This window comes from Rhea americana, unplaced genomic scaffold, assembly GCF_003343005.1.
Source record: "Rhea americana isolate MKP2758 unplaced genomic scaffold, rheAme1 scaffold_15, whole genome shotgun sequence".
In the NCBI taxonomy this organism is placed as follows: Eukaryota; Metazoa; Chordata; class Aves; order Rheiformes; family Rheidae; genus Rhea; species Rhea americana.
Window position 1 is genome coordinate 7075076 of NW_028185594.1, and position 17952 is coordinate 7093027.

Here is a 17952-nt window from a genome sequence, read left to right on the forward strand (position 1 = left end):
CAGATACCTAAATTTCATTTTGTTCTATTTTTAAATGACGAGAAAATGTCTGCTGGCTGTAAGACTTTCTTGCAGTCTGTGTGATATCTGAAGGAATGTCCCTGAGAAGGGAATGGATGTGGGATGCTCTATGTTTATGGGGCCTTATAGGTAGTAACAGAGATGTGTTTTTATCAGATTTTCATCTGCAATTTGGAAATAAATCTAAGATTCCTACTGATTTTATTTGTGGGTGGTATGAGAATTAGAGAAATGGATAAGAACAATGAAAGATACATATAGAATGATCTAACAAGATAGGCAGAGCTAAAYAAAATTAATTTTGATTTAGTTGACTTCAGGATGATATGCATGAAGGCCAGAGCTGCAGAGTGGTGAGTGTATCCTGCATCTAAGTATCAACTTGCTGTTTTAAGCTGTGACTGAGACCTCCAGTGCATGAAGTGGAGAAGGGGCAACAAAGAGCACAATACTGATCAGAGCAGACARTCTAATGATTTCTTTTCTCCTCAGTCTTCTAAGAATTAAGTCATAGGAAGAAACAATGATTGTCTTAAAGAAAATATGGTTGTATTATAATCCAGATAAACATATCCTGAATCTCTGCCACTATTTCCTGCAAACCTGTGTTTTACTGTGCATAGAGGGATACGTGGAGCCATTCTGTTCTCTGTGCCCTTGCCTAAGGTTAGGGAAGAAGTGCCAGCAGGTAGCCTCAGCCACCGCCACAACTCAAGAGCTTGCTGCGCTTAGCACGTATTCAGCAATGCAGGTCTCCCTTCTATCCTGTCTTGGTGAATCACAATTAACACAGGAGAAAGTGATTTATTTGAGAATTATTGCTTTGACATGAAAGAAGCTTGTATAGATTGTGTAAACAGAATGTCTCTCTTTAAGTTGTCATGTCAACATATATGTTAATGCGTGCGTCTAAACAGGCTACACAGCCCTTTCCATTTGAGAAGCAAAGTAATCAGTTGCTTTAACACTTCATAGAGTATCAAGATACAATGTATCTTTAATTCCACCTGTGTTTATAAAACTGTAGAGAGGGGCATCAATTTCCATCTGACTAAATAATTTAAGAATAAAACAAATACATGTCAAATTTTTTGATTTCCAACTTCCAGGTCTGTCAAAAAATAATAATTCACCCTCTTATGTTGAAATGGACTTGTCTTCTCAGCTGAATATTAATCTCATTTCCTTCCCCTCTGGATCCATTCAAAACAAAGCGGGTTAATATGAAGCATAGTTTGTAAATACTTAAACGTTTCTTACTCATTAGTAAGTGGACATCTCAACTGCAAGAACTGCAAAAAATGCACTGCTGTTTTTTCACCGACACTGAGTAGAAATCTAGTTAAAATTAAAAAAAAAATGCAGAGGTTACCCACACTTCAGCAAAAAAAATTATTCACTTTTGAGAGAGAGGCTTCTACAGGTTGAGAGAAAATACAATTCRGTTACCGTTATTGTGTACTGAAAATATTTCAGTAAATCATGCTGGTGAAACAGCCCACACATTTGAACAGAAGTGAACTATGACTCCCTATATGCATGTATTCCCTTCGTTGTCTCTCTCTTGTCTAATATCAGTCACAAAGGATTTCATGCGATTAATGTTTTTCAGCTGAAATAAAGATCTGTTTTAAATACTACCATGGTGTTAGTGGAGCCCTCCGAGCTACTACTCCATGTATCACTGTGAAAAACCCTGCTGTGATGGTAAGTTTAACCTATTTATTTGTTCATTTTATTTATGTAAGAAGATAATATTAAATTTCAGATAAATRTGTCAAGATAAATCTAGTTTTACCATCAACTGCAATTTTTGCAAAAAATGAGATTACTTGACAAAATCATCAAAATCAGGAAATGCTTTTCTATGTTTTGTACTTTTCATGATTACAAAAAGGAATCTTTTTTGCTAAGAATTTGACTTTGCTTGCTTTCAACTTTGAGGCTGCAGGTATGCTCTAATTTAACAGTCTAGGTAAACATTTTCCAATGGTTACCTAATACAAACTGAATCCTTATCAGAGTCTCCATTTGTTATTACTGTTTGTTAATATTTAAAGTTAAGCTATTGATGAGATAGCGATTACTAACATAAAAAAATAAGACTGACTGGACAGCATTCCTCTTGCAGAAATAAGTTAATTCTTTGAGTGTTCGTATACTATTGAAATTTAGATAATTCTCTATCGAGGGTTATTGTTTCCTTATTACAGTTTCCTTATGAAACTTATGAATTCCTTATGAATTGTTCTTTTGAAATACATGATGTTTTAAGGAATTTTTAATTGTTTAAAAAGAAATGTATATTTTTTAACTGAATGCATACTATATGCATACTAATATTTTGGAAGCTCACTACCCAAAAGAACATCTGAACTTTTATCTTTCAATACGCATTTATGTCTTTGGGAGTTAGACCTTTTTGTCAGAGTCATTGGTCATTATTGTGTGGTTAATTTTTGCTTCCTTTGAAAGGCAGTACGAAGTCCTGAATATTCTGGAGACTGGACATAACCCTGACACTGCTGATAGAAGATGTAGTTTATGTAAACATGTTTGTGCTAACAGTATGGGGCTCTAACTAATAGCAAGCTGTTAGTTTCCCTGATAAGAATGTCATATGAGAGCTCAGATGAGACTTATTAAAAATGTTATGTTGGGTTAGTTATACATAAGCATACCTATTATTAAATGTTAATACWGAGCACTATTTTCATATTGTCAGGGTTACACTTTAAGCAGTCTAGTGGAGGATATTACATTCTCTTGGTATTGTTGATGTCTCTTATTACAGAGAGTTGGTTGTGCTGAAAGAGTCAAGGTACATGTCCAGGTTTTCTTGAATCTGTAATAAGTTGCCTGCTTACTTGGATCTTTCCTAATTTTGGTATTAGGTGATTAGACATTTAGTGAGAGCCAAATCACACTAAGTATTTCAGTCCATCTTATGTTTTGGATAAGCAATTAAAATTCTGTTGAGTTCATTTGAACACTGTTCTAGTAGACAAACAAGGTCTGATCTAGCATTCAGGAGCACTGTTTTCCCAGATAAGCTAGCCTTTGTAGTTCAAWATTCTAAGTGTTTATGGTGGGATCAGGTATGGAAATTGGAACAGAAAAATTGAAATTGCTGTTCAGATCACAGTGGAGCTGGAAAACAGTAGATAGTGAATCAAGACACTGATACATCTGAAGCAATGTCAGCTTGTGAGGACCTCCRCTACTGTAAAATTGCTAGAGAATAGTTATAAATCGTTGTATTATAACTGAATTGTAAGCAGTYGTATTTTCTATGGAACATGAAAAGTAATGATTAGTTATGTGAACAACGTTGTTCACACAGTAACCTAATATAAACTGAGTCAGTGACTTAGCAGAAAGACATGTATAGCATAAGGAAGMCCTTTTTGTTGATAGATAATGTTTTTAACAAGAAAACAGTACATGTTAGAATAAGCCAAAGAGAGAGAGCACACTGAAATAYGCCTGGGTTCTTTGACCCTGCACATACAGCGTAAGCTTCCCGCAGGGATTAGCCCCTTGTTGCTTCCAGGAGCCTGTGCTTAGAGCAGAGGAAGCTGAGCTGCAAGTGAGCTGTTGTGTTTCCAGGCCCTCCTGATTTTCCTGCCTGCAGTTGCTGCTTAGGGCTCCATACAAAGTCCTTGCAGTAATGATTTCGTGCTCGGTGGGAAAGTGGTAGAGTTTGGAGCATTGTGGTGAGAGATGTTTTACCTTGAAAATGATGGTGAATCATGAATCAAGCAATGYAAAAAGGAAATGGGCTGGAATGTGAGCAGTGGCACTTCCTGCCACAGTGTGTCCCTTCAGCTGCGCGCCCAGCGCCGGCAGGACGTCAAGCATCAACGTCATCGCTCTTCCTTTAGCATTTGATTTGTTTGCCTGCGTGTTATGCTAAATGTGAGAATTTTGCAAAGAAAGAAATTCTGCAATATCAGTTGTTGATTTTGCCCTGGTGTTTATACTGATTCTGGTTTTGTTCTTTCAATGTGCTTGCTAATCATGGGAAGTATTTGAAAGTTAATGATATTAAGTTGCTTAAAGCAATATGAAAAGGTATGGTTGCATTTTCAGTTAGTGCAAAGCAGTTTTCTTCACAGTTTCCACTTTCTAGTCCAGCTATCAAGTCACCCCAAATAATTTCTCAATTCTATAACTTCTATTTCATCTTCTAAACAACTCTCCAGATGCTAAGTATTACTTTACATACTTAATCAAMACACATAGGTGTTAAAATTTTTATTTAACTTATTTTTATTGCTTACTAGATCAGATGACTTTCTATTTTATTCCTTGTATATATATTCCCAGTGTAGTGTTTGGATGAAGCTTTGTCAGCAGACTGTGTCTACTGACAGTCGTCTGTCTGGAAGTGAGTGCAGTGCCTACCTGAGGAACCATTTCACTTTTAATATATCCATCAATGTTTTTTTTTTTGTGAGATTTCCTAACTGGTTGCGCATCTTCCTCTTGAAAAGCAAATTCTTCTGTTAATCGTAAGAAATCTACTTGTGTATGTAGTAATAGGACATATTAATACATGAGAATTTTTTTAAGTAATACATAAATCCCGTATTAGGAAAAGTAGAAACCAAACCTGAAAGTCTCTGAAATATGTGTATAGCTTTTAGAGCACATGCATGCATAGATTTTTTTTTTTTAAAAAAAGTCTGAAGACTTGAAGACTTTTGTTAGTCTGTGATCTCTTTGCTTTTTTTTTTTTTTTTTTTTTTTTATTGTTGCAAAGTAAACTGTCTATTTGTGAAAATCAACCAAAGTTACACGTACTGTCACTTTTTTTTTTTTTTTTGTTATTGTTGCAAAGTAAACTGTCTATTTGTGAAAATCAACCAAAGTTACACGTACTGTCACTGGTTAGCTCTTGCTTTGGTGTATATTACCAATTCATACTGTTGATGAATTTTAGAAAATGAAAGCCCATAAGAAAATACAGTTTCTTTTTTTATTCTTAATCATCTCTTCCCATATAATAGCGTGTATATGCTCTGTTCCGATGGTTGCAAGGATTGATGTGTTAATACCACATGGCATAAATAGTAGGTGTTTTCCTAGAAACTGATGTTATTAACTTTTCCTGTGGGTAATAGTCAGGCATTGGTCAGATTCTTCTCCTGTGTATTACTTTACAGTTGCATAATAACTGTCAAACATGTATAAAAGCAGATGAAAACTTATGGGATACACTTTATTTTTTCTGCTCTTCAGATGGGAGTAGAAGGCATGGATGAAGGTGCTTCTGGAGCCCAGCACTCTCGGAAGTTAGTCAGCTTTACCCTGTCAGGTAAAAAAAAAAAAAAAAAAAAAAAAAGAACCAACTGTTCTCATCTAGCTTTTGCAAATTATTTTTACAAAAAGAGAAAAAAGTATGTTAAAATATTCAAAAGTAGAATGCATTTCTTTATTAGCTTCGCTATGAGCTCATTCTGGTGGCTTGAAAGATGTCATTTTTGCGGAGAACTTCTGTTTGTTGAAAACAATCTGGAATTGTGAMTCTGTAGGAATTAAAGGAATGGATTTGGTGGATCTCAGCATGAGAAATGTGCAGAAATTTTCAGTTTGCTCAAGGGACAGTTCCTCTCAGATTGAAGAGAGGAAAACTTAGTCTGGAAATAAATTGCAAGTTTGTCCCTTCCCTTTGAAGAAAGCAGTAAAAAAGCAACGGCTGCAAATAGTGGTTTAAAAAAAACACTGCTACTTGATTTACTTGTAGCAGAGAGTGCTAAGCYGTCCCTACTGCAAAATAACTGAATTACGGTTTACCAGCCTCACTTGTTTCGATAGCACTAGACCATGAATGTTTAAAAACCAAGTGAAGAATTAATGACTTTCAAACTGTTTCTTCAGAGAAGGCCTGTAAGAGCAGATGCTGAAGCACTGATGCAGTCAGGCAGAAGGCATACAGAAGAAAATATACATGGAGAGCTTTGCTGAACGCAGGCTGGATTTGATAGTTTTCTAGCACTAAACAGATAAATTGGCTTCTAGACCCGAGGAGCTATGGTGACAGTATCCTCATGCACCTGTTTTACATACTTTACATTTCCTTTAAATTTCTCATTCCTGGGACTTCTGTCCTGTAACTGCAGAACAGAACCTGGAAGGGGGAAAAAAATTGTTAACAAGACAAGTGGAGTAATTTCTYGTGTTTTCCTTCCTTCGGTACAACTCAAAGAAGGTTATTTGAAATGTGTGTCCTTCCAAGTCTTTGCTAAAAACACTTTAAGAAAATACATCTGGATGAACACACGTCAAATTGTTGAGGATGAAATGATGGCAAAGGATGGATGTTTCAGAGCAGCCTCTAAAATGAATGAGGAAAACTTAAGTGAGCCACTTAGCTGGATCTTCCTGATTAAGTGAAACCTATAAATCATGACAACATATGTCATACATCATTAGTGACATTGTACAGTATATTACCAAATTAGCAAATCAATGTGAAATAAGATTGTTAATGAAATCAAAAAATCATCTGCTTCATGCCTGGAGATCTTACAGGTTTGTAATCTGTGCTTGTGCAGACTGATACATAATTAAGTCATGTAGATTTTTTTTTTTTTTAAGGGGAAAAACAGTGTGTCTAGGGAATCTTAGTCTCTTCATGGTTGTCTCACCTTTCATAGCTGGTGGACTGCCATGCGCTGTTGGACACAGAGGGCTGTCTTTGTGAGAAGTATCGCTGTACTCTCTCCCGGCAAAGCAGTTTCTGAACGGCTTTAGTTCAAAGATCGTGATAGAGAGCTCTGTGCAAGTTTGCAGGTGTTACGCATATAGAGTTGATGTTTTTAAAGGGAGTTACTTTTTATTTCATTGTATTTATCTTATGCAGCTTAATTCTGAACATTAGGTAGATTTTTTTTTCTGAATCCATAGGTATGGCATTTCATTTTAGTATGCTGAATTTTGCCTTTTTTATAAATGGCTGAGCTAAGTGTGTACGTTCCAATTGCAGTAGAGTCATGAAGACTGCTTGCCCCATGCTAGAATACCTAATGGAGAAAGGCACAAAAATCTTTTTCTTCAGCAAGCCTAAACMGAGAATTGTTTTACAGTTAAGTTTAAAATCTAATATTTTATCAAAAATGCCTTTTTTTTGCTCTTGTTTAAGTGCATGTTCTCATTAATGTCCGTAGATACAAGAATATGCATCCAATAAAGCCATTCATTATTATTGTGAGTTGTAAGAAGTTTCAATACAAGATTTTCTGTAGATGGGAAGAAGCATTTTCAGAAGACCTTGCCTCCTTTTGTATGGGATAGTTTGTCTTCCTCCAAGCTGGAAGAGTATGCATCATAGTTCACAGCAATCTTGTTAATGAATATTTGAAATTATGTTTCTCAGAGTCTCAAGTTTGGGAAAGCATGAGTTCACTACGTTACCTCCCATACAGTTTTTTATTTTAGTCACTTTTCCTCATCCAGAAACAGAGCAAGTACTGTGTGTGTATGTTTGTTTTTTTTAAGAGTGGTAATACCTTAAGTATTTAGAAAAAAAATTTGTGTGTAAATTGAAAGGTCGTGCTATATTTTGTATTACAAATGACTGGAGGCAAGGGTATAAATGAGGATATTGATACCTTTCCTCTCCATAGTCTCTTGGGAAAACACTTGACTTCCTGCTTTAACTATCTTCTGTGCACTAGTTACCAGTTACTGTRTGATGAATGTTATGTTGCTTTATTTAGTGGTTTGTGGTAAATTGATTTCCTGGCTAGTATTTTAAGAATATGACACTTYATGAACTGGTTTTAATTACTGTGTTCTTTTTTTTTTATTATTCTTTCTTTTCTTACTTTAAAGATATTAGAGCAGTTGGACTTAAAAAAGGCATGTTCTTCAACCCTGATCCTTATCTAAAGATGTCTATTCAGCCAGGCAAGAAAAGTACATTTCCTACATTTGCTCATCATGGTCAGGAAAGAAGGTCGACTATCATCAGYAACACAACTAATCCTATTTGGCACAGAGAGGTAATGTATGCCTTTTAAGAGCGTTCTGCCAGCTGATGCAGTACAAGGCTTGTATTTTCTCTTTATGCATTGGTCCTGACTGTCGGAAGGCTGTGAGCCTATTTCACAGCTAGTGATTTGGAATGACACACAAATTAGAGTAATTCTAGAAGCCCTGTTGTTTGACACAAATAGCTATCATCTACATGTTTAAGCTGTGTGTTTAAGCTACACTGCTATGAGGTTTTCATTCCCTTCTCTGCTAATAAGAGTTAGAAGCATTCAGCAACCCTGTAGATTCCTTGCAATTGCAAGAATAAATTAATTAAAATGGATTATATCTTCTGAGAAGACTCTTCAAGAAAAGGTGCAATAAATGAGTATTCATCATCGGTGATTGCAACCACTGTTCATTCAGAAAAGATGCTTTTGATGCACATAGCAATTGGCAAGGTTTCTGTTTCATCAGGCAGACAGGATGCTTTTTGGTGTACTGTATGCGCTGCTGTAGAAAGGAAAGCCCAGGAAGGATTTACAGCACCACCTAGCAAGAAGAAAAAAAGTTGTTTGGCAGAAGCCGCTTTTCCAGATTTGTTTGTACTAGGTAAGCTATGCAGACCTCAGGGAGGGAACTGAACAATGCAGTCCCACTACGGTCTTCAACACATGAGCAAAGCTTTATCTTTGAAGGGAAATGTTTATGTGAGAAATAGTGTTGAAATAAACCTCTGCTTAATGGCAGAAGTCCCTAGTCTTTGAGGACCAGTGAGTGGGCTTGGAGAATATTTCCACAAATTGTAACGAAATCAAACAAGTGCTGAAGCAAGACAGGGCAGGGCCAGCATTAGCACTCCTTCTGGACCGCTTGGTTGTGAGGAGGAGTGTAGATTTGTTAAAAACTTCAGAATTTGAGAGTGTTAATTCTAAATTGGTTCATATTCTTTTTATCTATTGATTTCTCTATCCATCCATCCAGTAGATAGTAGGAAACCCTGGTCATATTTTCCCCATTCTTCTCCTCCAGGCCCCTTTTTTTGCAGCTTATTGCAAAAGTGATAATGTTCACTGAAGCATACATTACATCATCTTGCTTTAACTGCTGAATCTTCCCTGTAGCAATGCTCTGACAATACCAGCTTATGATCCCATTACATATGCTGGACTAGTGGTGCAGAATTGATCCTTTTTTACATCTACTGCTTTCTGCAAAGTGAATATGTAATTTTACACCAAACAGAGTGACGAATTTTAAGTTCTGTTTATCACAGGAACCCAACTCTGGCATTTATGCTGCATAGAAAGTGGTTTTATTCCTGATCCAATTTAATTGCTTTTTTTGAATGTATTTATTTGAAGTCCGTAGTGGAGTTGAAGGGTTGTTCCTTGTTTTGTACCCTGTTCAATATGTCTTACCTATCCAGCTAGATTTATATTAGCCATTGTACTGAAATCGTGATTTGTTTGGAGATCTTAAAAATGGAGGATAAAATAGGCTTTTCAGAGTAGATTTTACTGTACTTTTCTGTTTGCTTGAAACTTCTTAGAATCTAGAGGAAAAAAATCTCTGGCTTCTAAACTGGTATTCCTAGTGTTCCTAAGGGTGTTTGTCAGCATGCTGTGTGTGCATGAGCACATGCTTGTATATTTGCCCCTGAATTACTTTTGAATCTTTTGGACACCTGCAGTCAAGTCTGACACAGCAATACAGATCCCAAAAATGAAATATTCATAGATTTTGTGAAAATGAACTCTAGGTTGAAGACTATGACTGTGATAGTGTTCTTCCCAAAGGAAGGGTGGGAAAATGACTTTATTAGACACCAGGRAACCATTTATAAGTTAGCACCATGTGGTATAAATGCCCCAAGTGCAGGAAGAGCTTTGGCTGAAGCTTAACACTGTTCATTGAGAATGACRTGAACTTTGGATCAAAAATCCACATGAAATTCTGCTCCTTTACTTCCAGTGTTCACAAAAATACTGTATTTCATTAATATTATATGGTGTGTTTCCAACTTTATCATGTACATGGACAATTAATTCAGCAACAGTGTGGTGTTAGAAGGGAAGTTCTTGAAGCACAGCCTGGAAAGAAACTCTTTCCTTCTTCCCCCTGCACTGGCACTGCTACTCTTGTATTCCCTGGTAGAGCACGCTGAGGATTCGTTCTCCTTTTACTTTCTGCTATCTAGACTGAAGCAAGCATCAGGATACATTGGTTTCTCCTTTCTGGCATGATCAAAGTGCTTTCCTGCAGCGTTTTTTTCCTGAGCACTTATTTTTGAGGAACAGTAAAGGCATGGGTTTTAYGAGAGGCTGATTATATATGTGGAAATACAGTTCTTAGTAAATGATGTTACTATTATGCAGTACGGAAACTTCTRTACTCATCAGTTGTTGCTTTTGGAGTTCACTGCAAACTGGTAGTAAATATGTTTGGACTTTCTGAATAAAGGTATATTGATATGGTGTCAAATATTTCTTTCCTTCCAGAAATATTCTTTTGTTGCACTTCTAACAGATGTCCTGGAAATTGAGGTGAAAGACAAATTTGCCAAGAGTCGTCCAATCATCAAGCGCTTTCTTGGGAAGTTAACCATACCAGTTCAGAGACTATTGGAGAGACATGCAATTGGGTAAATTAATACATTTTTAATACTAAATTTCACTGATTGGTGAGACTCAACATATGGGATGCTAGCACAGAGCAGCCTTATCCAGCTAATTCTTTACATACCTATTGAATCTATAGTAGGAAATTTAATAAATATATTTACTAAGAATATGTAGCCTTATTGCCTGATTGGAAAACATCTGTGTTTCTTAGCCTGTTCTGAATGTATTCATGTTTGTGTATACCTGCATGTGTAAGTTATTTCTAACTTAATTTCTTTACACAAAAATTTGTCCATGGCTAGCTAACCTAAAAGCAAGGTATTGTTTAGTGCAGTTCTATACAATTGTGTGCAAACTTTTTAGAACAAGCAGATTTTACTGGCTCATTTCTTTTACATTTAAAGAATTTTAATTGTCAGTTTAATCRTCAAGAGTTTTAATATCCCTTCAGCTAAGTGGGCAGAACTACAAGGCTGTGGCTGGTTATTTTCAGAATGTTGGTGATATTACACCACTAAAATTGCCTTAGCAACTGTGAACAGAGCACTGTTTAATTTATTGTGCTGTTTAAAAAAATAACCCATACTTTTTGGCTATCCATGGCGTTTTAAAGAAATATGTTTTTGAGATTTTTGAGCTTTTTTTTTTTTTTTTAACTTTAAAATGGTCACTGGGAGCAATCACAGTACAACGAAATGTATGATCAAACTGGGCTAAAATATGCACTGAGAAGAGTAAGACTTTGTAGTCAGGCACTGTGATACGTTGATACGAAACGAATGACTGGAGATGCAGCAGTGCGCACAGAAATACAATTTTAGGCTTAAGAAAAAGCAGTATTTTACAGTATGTTGTTTTGCCAGAATCTTCTGGCCTTTATATTTGACAAATCAGGCAGAAAAAATAATTCCTCAAAAGACAATGCAAAGAACTGAATTGTTCAAATATGTTTTGTATAGGGCCTAACTCAAAGTCCATCAAAGTTAATGTCTCCACTAACTTTAAGTGGGGATGAAGCCCATGAGGAACTAAGGAAGAGTATTTTCTTCCTTGGGAGTTTAAGGGCATGGCAGTATCATCATGCTTTTGTATAAAAAGCAGGATATAAACAACTGGACTCCTTTTTCACAGATATTCCCATCAAAATARCAAGTTGCATAAATGGAGAAAAACAAATTCAATTTGAAAACAATTTTCAGCTTTAAGTTTCCAAAGTGGTGGTTATACTGGTAAGTAAAATAAGAATAAAATTGTAAGAGTAGCTTAAAATTCTGATGGTGTCTTCTGATACAGAATTTATTAAAAAAAAAAAAAAAAGAAAAAAGAAAAGAAAAGAAAAGAAAAAAGGTCTGCCCATGTGCTTTGTAATGGTATAATGGTATCCAAGTGCAGTTCAGATGTACATAGAACCTAACTTTWCTAAGAAATGTTTCATTTCTGTGTTTCAACAAATTGTTATAAGTTGGAGCAAGGAGCTTTTTCTAATGAATTTGCACACTGCTAGATACTCAGGAACAGCAGTGACAAAATCTGGTTCAGGGTGTTAGTTTCCATGCTAAATCTCCAAATGGTTTTCTGTGCTGGGATTCCTCATGGTGTGAGGTCTGGAAATTACCTACCTTATTTGCTGTGTTCGTCCATATGCACTCAGTTCTTTTCTACTTTTTGTTTTTTTCCCTAAACAAAAAATCTAGAAGAGATTTTCTGCTTTCTTCTTCCTACTTCAGTTATGTTTTTTTGATAAATTAGATCTTTTCAGGAAAGAAAGGGGTGTATAATAGATATCTAGGAAGAACCTGGGTAAGTATTCAGTTTGCTTTTGCTATACTGCTGTTAGAATAGACTTTAAATAAGCCTTGCAGATGTTTTTGGTTCTGTCTGTAATTTATGCCTATTTATGTTTTTTTGTGTGCCAAGCAGTTATCTGAGTTCCATTTTCCTCGGTATCCTAAAGACAGACAGCCCTTTAGCTAGAAACCTTGTAATGGAACGGAGTGGGTGGTACATATATGAAATAGGAATGAAATACATATGCAATTGGTTGCCGTTATTTTTTTCTTTTAATTTTTGTCCAGCAAGTTAAATGCTTTTTCTTTCTTCCTATTCGTTGTGGGTTACATTAAGGACAACTGAAACTCTCTGCTGGGACARGTTAAAGTGTAAACGCGAAAACATTACATGAATGAAGTCTTTTGTATACCATAATTTGCCCTTCCTTGTATTAATGATTAGCCTTAATGAAAAGGTAAAGTCTGAAACAGCCATTCTTCAGATAGACTGTGCTAGAATTCAGGCCTAAATTTAGGTGTCAGTAGGGCTCACAAGTTTGCACAGTGAAATGGCCAAGTGGCTTCGRATTTCATAGAAAATGGCATGCACAAGCATGAGAATGAGCTAGTATGRATTCACTGAATCCAGAGCAGACATTATTCATTTCATGGCCTGTTCTAAACTCGATAGGCCTAGAGTAATGTAGACCTTACACAGACCTGTGGAAATCTCGAATGACAGTCTCTCGAGGACACRCCAAGGCTAGCGGAAGAATTGTAACTAGGGTACGGAGCAATTAATCTGTGACACACATACTGCAGTGATTAGGTGCACAGTGATTTGGTGATAGAGCATCCTGAGGAGTCTGCTTTGCCTGAAGTTGTCCATTCAGGACTTTTTTTCACTAAAAGGTAATGTTTGGATGCAAATTGCTGCAGCTTATTTTATAATTATCTTGCTGAACTTTGTTCAGAATAATTCATTTTAGTTTGTCATTCATATTGCAGTAAGAATGCTCCCAAGTGTTTATACTCTATAAGTTTATTTGCATAATTAGGGGTAATTTCTCAGAGAGATTTTCAAGACGACCATCGTTTCCCCTCAACTGTCTCAGCYAAGCTGGAAGAAACTGTGAGGTGTGGATTTTGACTATGCCTARTAAGAATGTATAGCCTAGGATCTTATCCTAAGTACTTAATCAAGTCTGAGCCCCATTGACTTCAACAAATTGTAAGCACATATTTGAAGTTAAATCCAAGCATTAAAAGCTTTTCTAAATAAGAATGTGTTTAGGCAGATGCATAAGTGCTTTACTGAAAGTGAAAAAAATTAGCTAGGAATTTTGTATACAGTAGGAGCCACAAGGGGGCAGAATGTTTTCAAAAAATAAAAGGTTTTGTTAATTGCAAAATATAAATGTTTTCATTTGGGGGAGGGAGGAGAGAGAAGAAAGGTTTTCCTGTAAAGGAAAACTGTTCCTTTACAGTTTAATTTTTTTTTTGAATTAAGAGCAAATTTAGGTATATATGAGAATTTCTGAGGCACAATCTCTATTTGGAAATGATTTAAAAAAATAGTATGTCAAGTTATTTTATTTGTTAAGTAGTGGATATTTTAGGGCATTGCTGGTGTTTGTCCTTCTCCGTACAAGCCAGAATATGAGGCTCATTTTAAGAATGCGGTAGAGTCAGTGCATGCTTACTCTATCTGATAAGAATGTCTGAARTAAAATCCTGGATAGTTAAAAATAATAACGGTTAAAATTATAAAGACCAATATATTTGTTTTTGCAGAGACCAARTTCTCAGTTATAATCTTGGCAGAAGGCTCCCAGCTGATCATGTAAGTGGATATCTTCAGTTCAAAGTGGAAATCACATCTTCTGTTCATGAAGGTGAGAATTTGTCAGTGATMTGGATCTTTAGATAGCTGTATAGAGAGAATTTCTTTAATATATCTCTTTCTAGGATTTGCTATGGTAAGTAGTTATTTGTGTAGTGTCTCTGTTACAGATTTTTCTAGCGGGAGTCAAATTTTAGATATTTCAAATACTGCTTTGGACCTGCTATTGCTAAAATATCAAGACTTATCCTATTGTTCTATTTTATTATGATTATACTTTAAATGAATGTGTTTATTCTCATTTTATGAGGTAGATTAGGTAATCTAATTGAGTGTTTCTGATCACTCAGTAGCATGTACGATGGCTACTTTCATCTGAGATAAACAGTTGCTAGTGGGATTCCACTCGTGCTGTCCTCTGCTAGCATACGTGCAGATCACACTGTCATGTCCCATTTTACAGAACTCTGTCCTGCTCAGAACTGAGAATATCTGTTACAATTAGGAGAATACATGCTTCCACTAAGCAGTTCTTTTATTTCCCTTTTTTCCTGTCCTGAAGGCAAGTAGCAGAACATGGCTAGTATGGTTGCATGTCTGTGACATGATATATATCTACTTAGGGCTTATATACATAAATTCTACTTCATTAGACTTGGTAAAATCTTTTTGGCAGTGATATATTGCCCTATCTTTTAACCTTACACAACCATCCCAGCCTTGTTGTAGCTGTGTGGTCCTGTATCTCATTAATTTTTGCTCTGTCACCACAAAAAAACACTCTTGTACTAAGATCTGTTTGTTGCCAGGTATTCTAGTTTACTGATTTCATTTTTAAGTTTCTTGCTCAAATATACAGATACTTGCAGCTAGATTAGTCAGCTCTGTGCCTGTTTAACTCACRTGTGGGAAATCTCTCAAATGAGATGGCTCACTTTCATTTTCCCTCTTATATTTATTGCTATAACATACTTAATACAGAGTAGAATTTACTTAGGTAGATTTCCATTCTTTACATGAAAAGTCCTTTAAACTAACTTAAAACAGATGTGGATGCAGTTTGATATCTGTACACAGTTTGTGATTCCTCATGTCATCTCAGATGTTGTTTTGCAAGTTGCTGAGGGCATAATGACAAATGGCATCAGTGTCTGGCTTTGTGTAAATCCTGCTTTTGAAAATAAGAGATATACTGTAAAGAACGGATTCCTTGATTGTGGCGATGACYTCCCAGCATCTTGCAAAACTGTCTGTACAATACTGTGCCATTTGAAAGCAGAATGGGAGTCCTTTACACTGATACTTCACAACCGTTAAATTTCCTTTATCCTACAAGATAGTATAGACTAATCTAGGGAAAATTCTGTCATTGTAGATGCCTGCATTGATTTAATTGTATTTTCTTCACTTAGCTGTCTGATTAAACAAGCAGACATCTTGAAAGATGTGTATTTTAATATCACTCCTGTGATACAAAGAAAATAGATTTGTCTGTAACTACATCATGTATTTCATGTTCAATTTTTGTATGTTTCTCTGCAGATGCTTCACCAGAAACAGTGGGCACTTTACTGAGAGTGAATTCTGTCAATGGAGACTTGGGGAGCCCCTCTGATGATGAGGACATGCCAGCAGGACATCACGATACATCTACAGTGTGTTCTAATGGGCCAGTCCTCGAGGAATCTTCTGGAGAAGCAATCCCCAAACACCCTTTAAGGACTAGTACAACTCTSGAAACAGACCAGGATGAGTTAACCTCCACTGCTTCAAGATCATCACCTACCAGAGGTCGCCAGGACTCTCTCAATGACTATCTGGATGCAATAGAACACAATAATCATCCTAGACCTGGGACATCTGCTTGTGGTGAGCGTCCTCTTGGGGCCTCCCCAAAACTGAGGAGTAGCTTCCCTACTGACACAAGACTTAATGCTATGCTTCACATTGACTCAGATGAAGAAGAGCATGAACTACATCAAGACCTGGGTTTTCCATCCTCCTTAGAAGAGGATGGTGGTTTAGTAATGCTTAATGGTGCTACAAGAAGTGTTGAAAGAAATGGTTCCAGTTACTTGTCAGACCAGGTAATGGAAGGGCCTGCAGAGAATGAAAATGCTTCAGCCTCTGAAGCTCCTTTGCAATCAACTGATGACCAGCAAGAGATTCTCCAAGAGCTTCCACCATCACAGGTGGCAGAAGGTGAAAGCCCACAAGGCTCTCAAAGTGAAACACGAGTAGAACAGGCTGGCAGCGAGTTATGTGCTGCTCAGGAGGCAGAGCAGCCTCCTAGCAGTGCAGACTCAGGAGCTGCTAATGCTGCTGCCAGGAGCAGAAGAGGTGCTAGTGAAACAGAATCCATTGATCAAGGGTCTGAACCTTCCCAGGTATCATCAGAAACTGAGCAGAGTGATCCTGCTCGTACGGAAAGTGTCAGTGAAGCTAGTACTAGGCCAGAAGGGGAGAGTGATGTGGAAGGGGCAGACAGCTCTTGCAATGAAAGTGCAACTGTGCAACGTTCCTCGGTTGAAATGCGATGTTCTTCCTTTGAAAGTGCCAGGTTTCCTGAGACTCCAGCCTTTTCTCCTCAGGAAGAGGAAGAAGCCGYTTGTGTCACTGATATAGCTAGAACTGAGCCTGTTGCTGAAACACAGGACTCTACAAATACTTCTGGCTCTTTACCTGCAGTACAGGTCCCTCAGGAAGAGGTACAGGAGGCTGAAGCAGGTGAATTACAAGACCAAGAGGAAGCAGAAGAAATTTGGCAAAGAAGAAGTAGCCTGCAGGCAGCTGCTGCCAATAGCCAGTCTCAAGATGAAGAAACTGAAGGAGCCCAAGCAGCTTGCGAGGGTGCCATGGCAGAGGTTGAAGGAGCTACTGGAGGTAATATCTGTGGGAGCCACTTTATAAAGTGGCCTGTCCTTTCTGCAGTTATTGAAAATTATTTCAAAAATGAAGGACTGAAAATAAAAATCTCTCAATTCTCATCTATCAAGACCTTTTTGTTCCCTTGAGGTTTATTTCTTTGTTCAAGAGGCTCTGAGGGATTTTAAAATGATTTTTTTTTTTGAAAACRAAGTATCCAAGACATGTTTATTTTGAAATTGGAAAAAATAATTTTTGAGAGAGTTGTGAGAAGGGTAAAGAATTCTGCAAGGTTTACACTGTTGGGTAATCAGAAAGATAACAAGGGAAAAACAAAGTGTGGAAACTATGAAATACAAACTAGAACTTATATTTGACTCTTTTCGTTGGATTGTTTCTGACGTGAAGAAAATACACGTGTATTTTAACAAACAACCATAAGGATAAATAAAAGGGAGGAAAAAAAGAAAGTAATCAGTTTCTAGTTGCACTTCAGGCTAATTAGCCTGTCTTTTCCGTTTCCTCATCTATATAGACACATCCTAGTGCAGCTGGAACCATGAGGGGAGAGGAGAGTATTACTTATGTTAACCATGTTAAAATTTTATTCAGTTGTAAAATTATTTTACCACCTGAGAATTTTGTGTGTCACTAAGTTCATTGAAAATAGAGATATGTCCACAATAGATCATTCYCAAGCACATTTCACAATGGATTCCTTTACTTCCTTTCTTCAGGGAGTGAAGTGAATGTCATCAAGTAGATACAGTCAAGTAGGATTGTTGGATGCATCTTGTTGATAATGTTTCTGAAGTTTGGGATAATTTCCCTGTCTTTAAAGCTCATTCCA

General features: G+C 36.7%; 1 protein-coding gene across 3 annotated transcripts in view; it reads left to right on the top strand.

Moving 5' to 3' along the window:
* The window catches only part of HECW2 (HECT, C2 and WW domain containing E3 ubiquitin protein ligase 2), a 150583-nt gene that overhangs the window by 74149 nt on the left and 58482 nt on the right, over window positions 1-17952 (top strand). For all 3 annotated transcript variants that reach the window (XM_085299492.1, XM_085299493.1, XM_085299494.1), the window contains 6 exons: window positions 1634-1728; window positions 5266-5341; window positions 7861-8030; window positions 10503-10645; window positions 14189-14289; window positions 15780-17120. In XM_085299492.1, coding sequence (XP_085155618.1) covers window positions 1634-1728; window positions 5266-5341; window positions 7861-8030; window positions 10503-10645; window positions 14189-14289; window positions 15780-17120 — 1926 coding nt within the window. The remainder of the gene's footprint in view (window positions 1-1633; window positions 1729-5265; window positions 5342-7860; window positions 8031-10502; window positions 10646-14188; window positions 14290-15779; window positions 17121-17952) is intronic.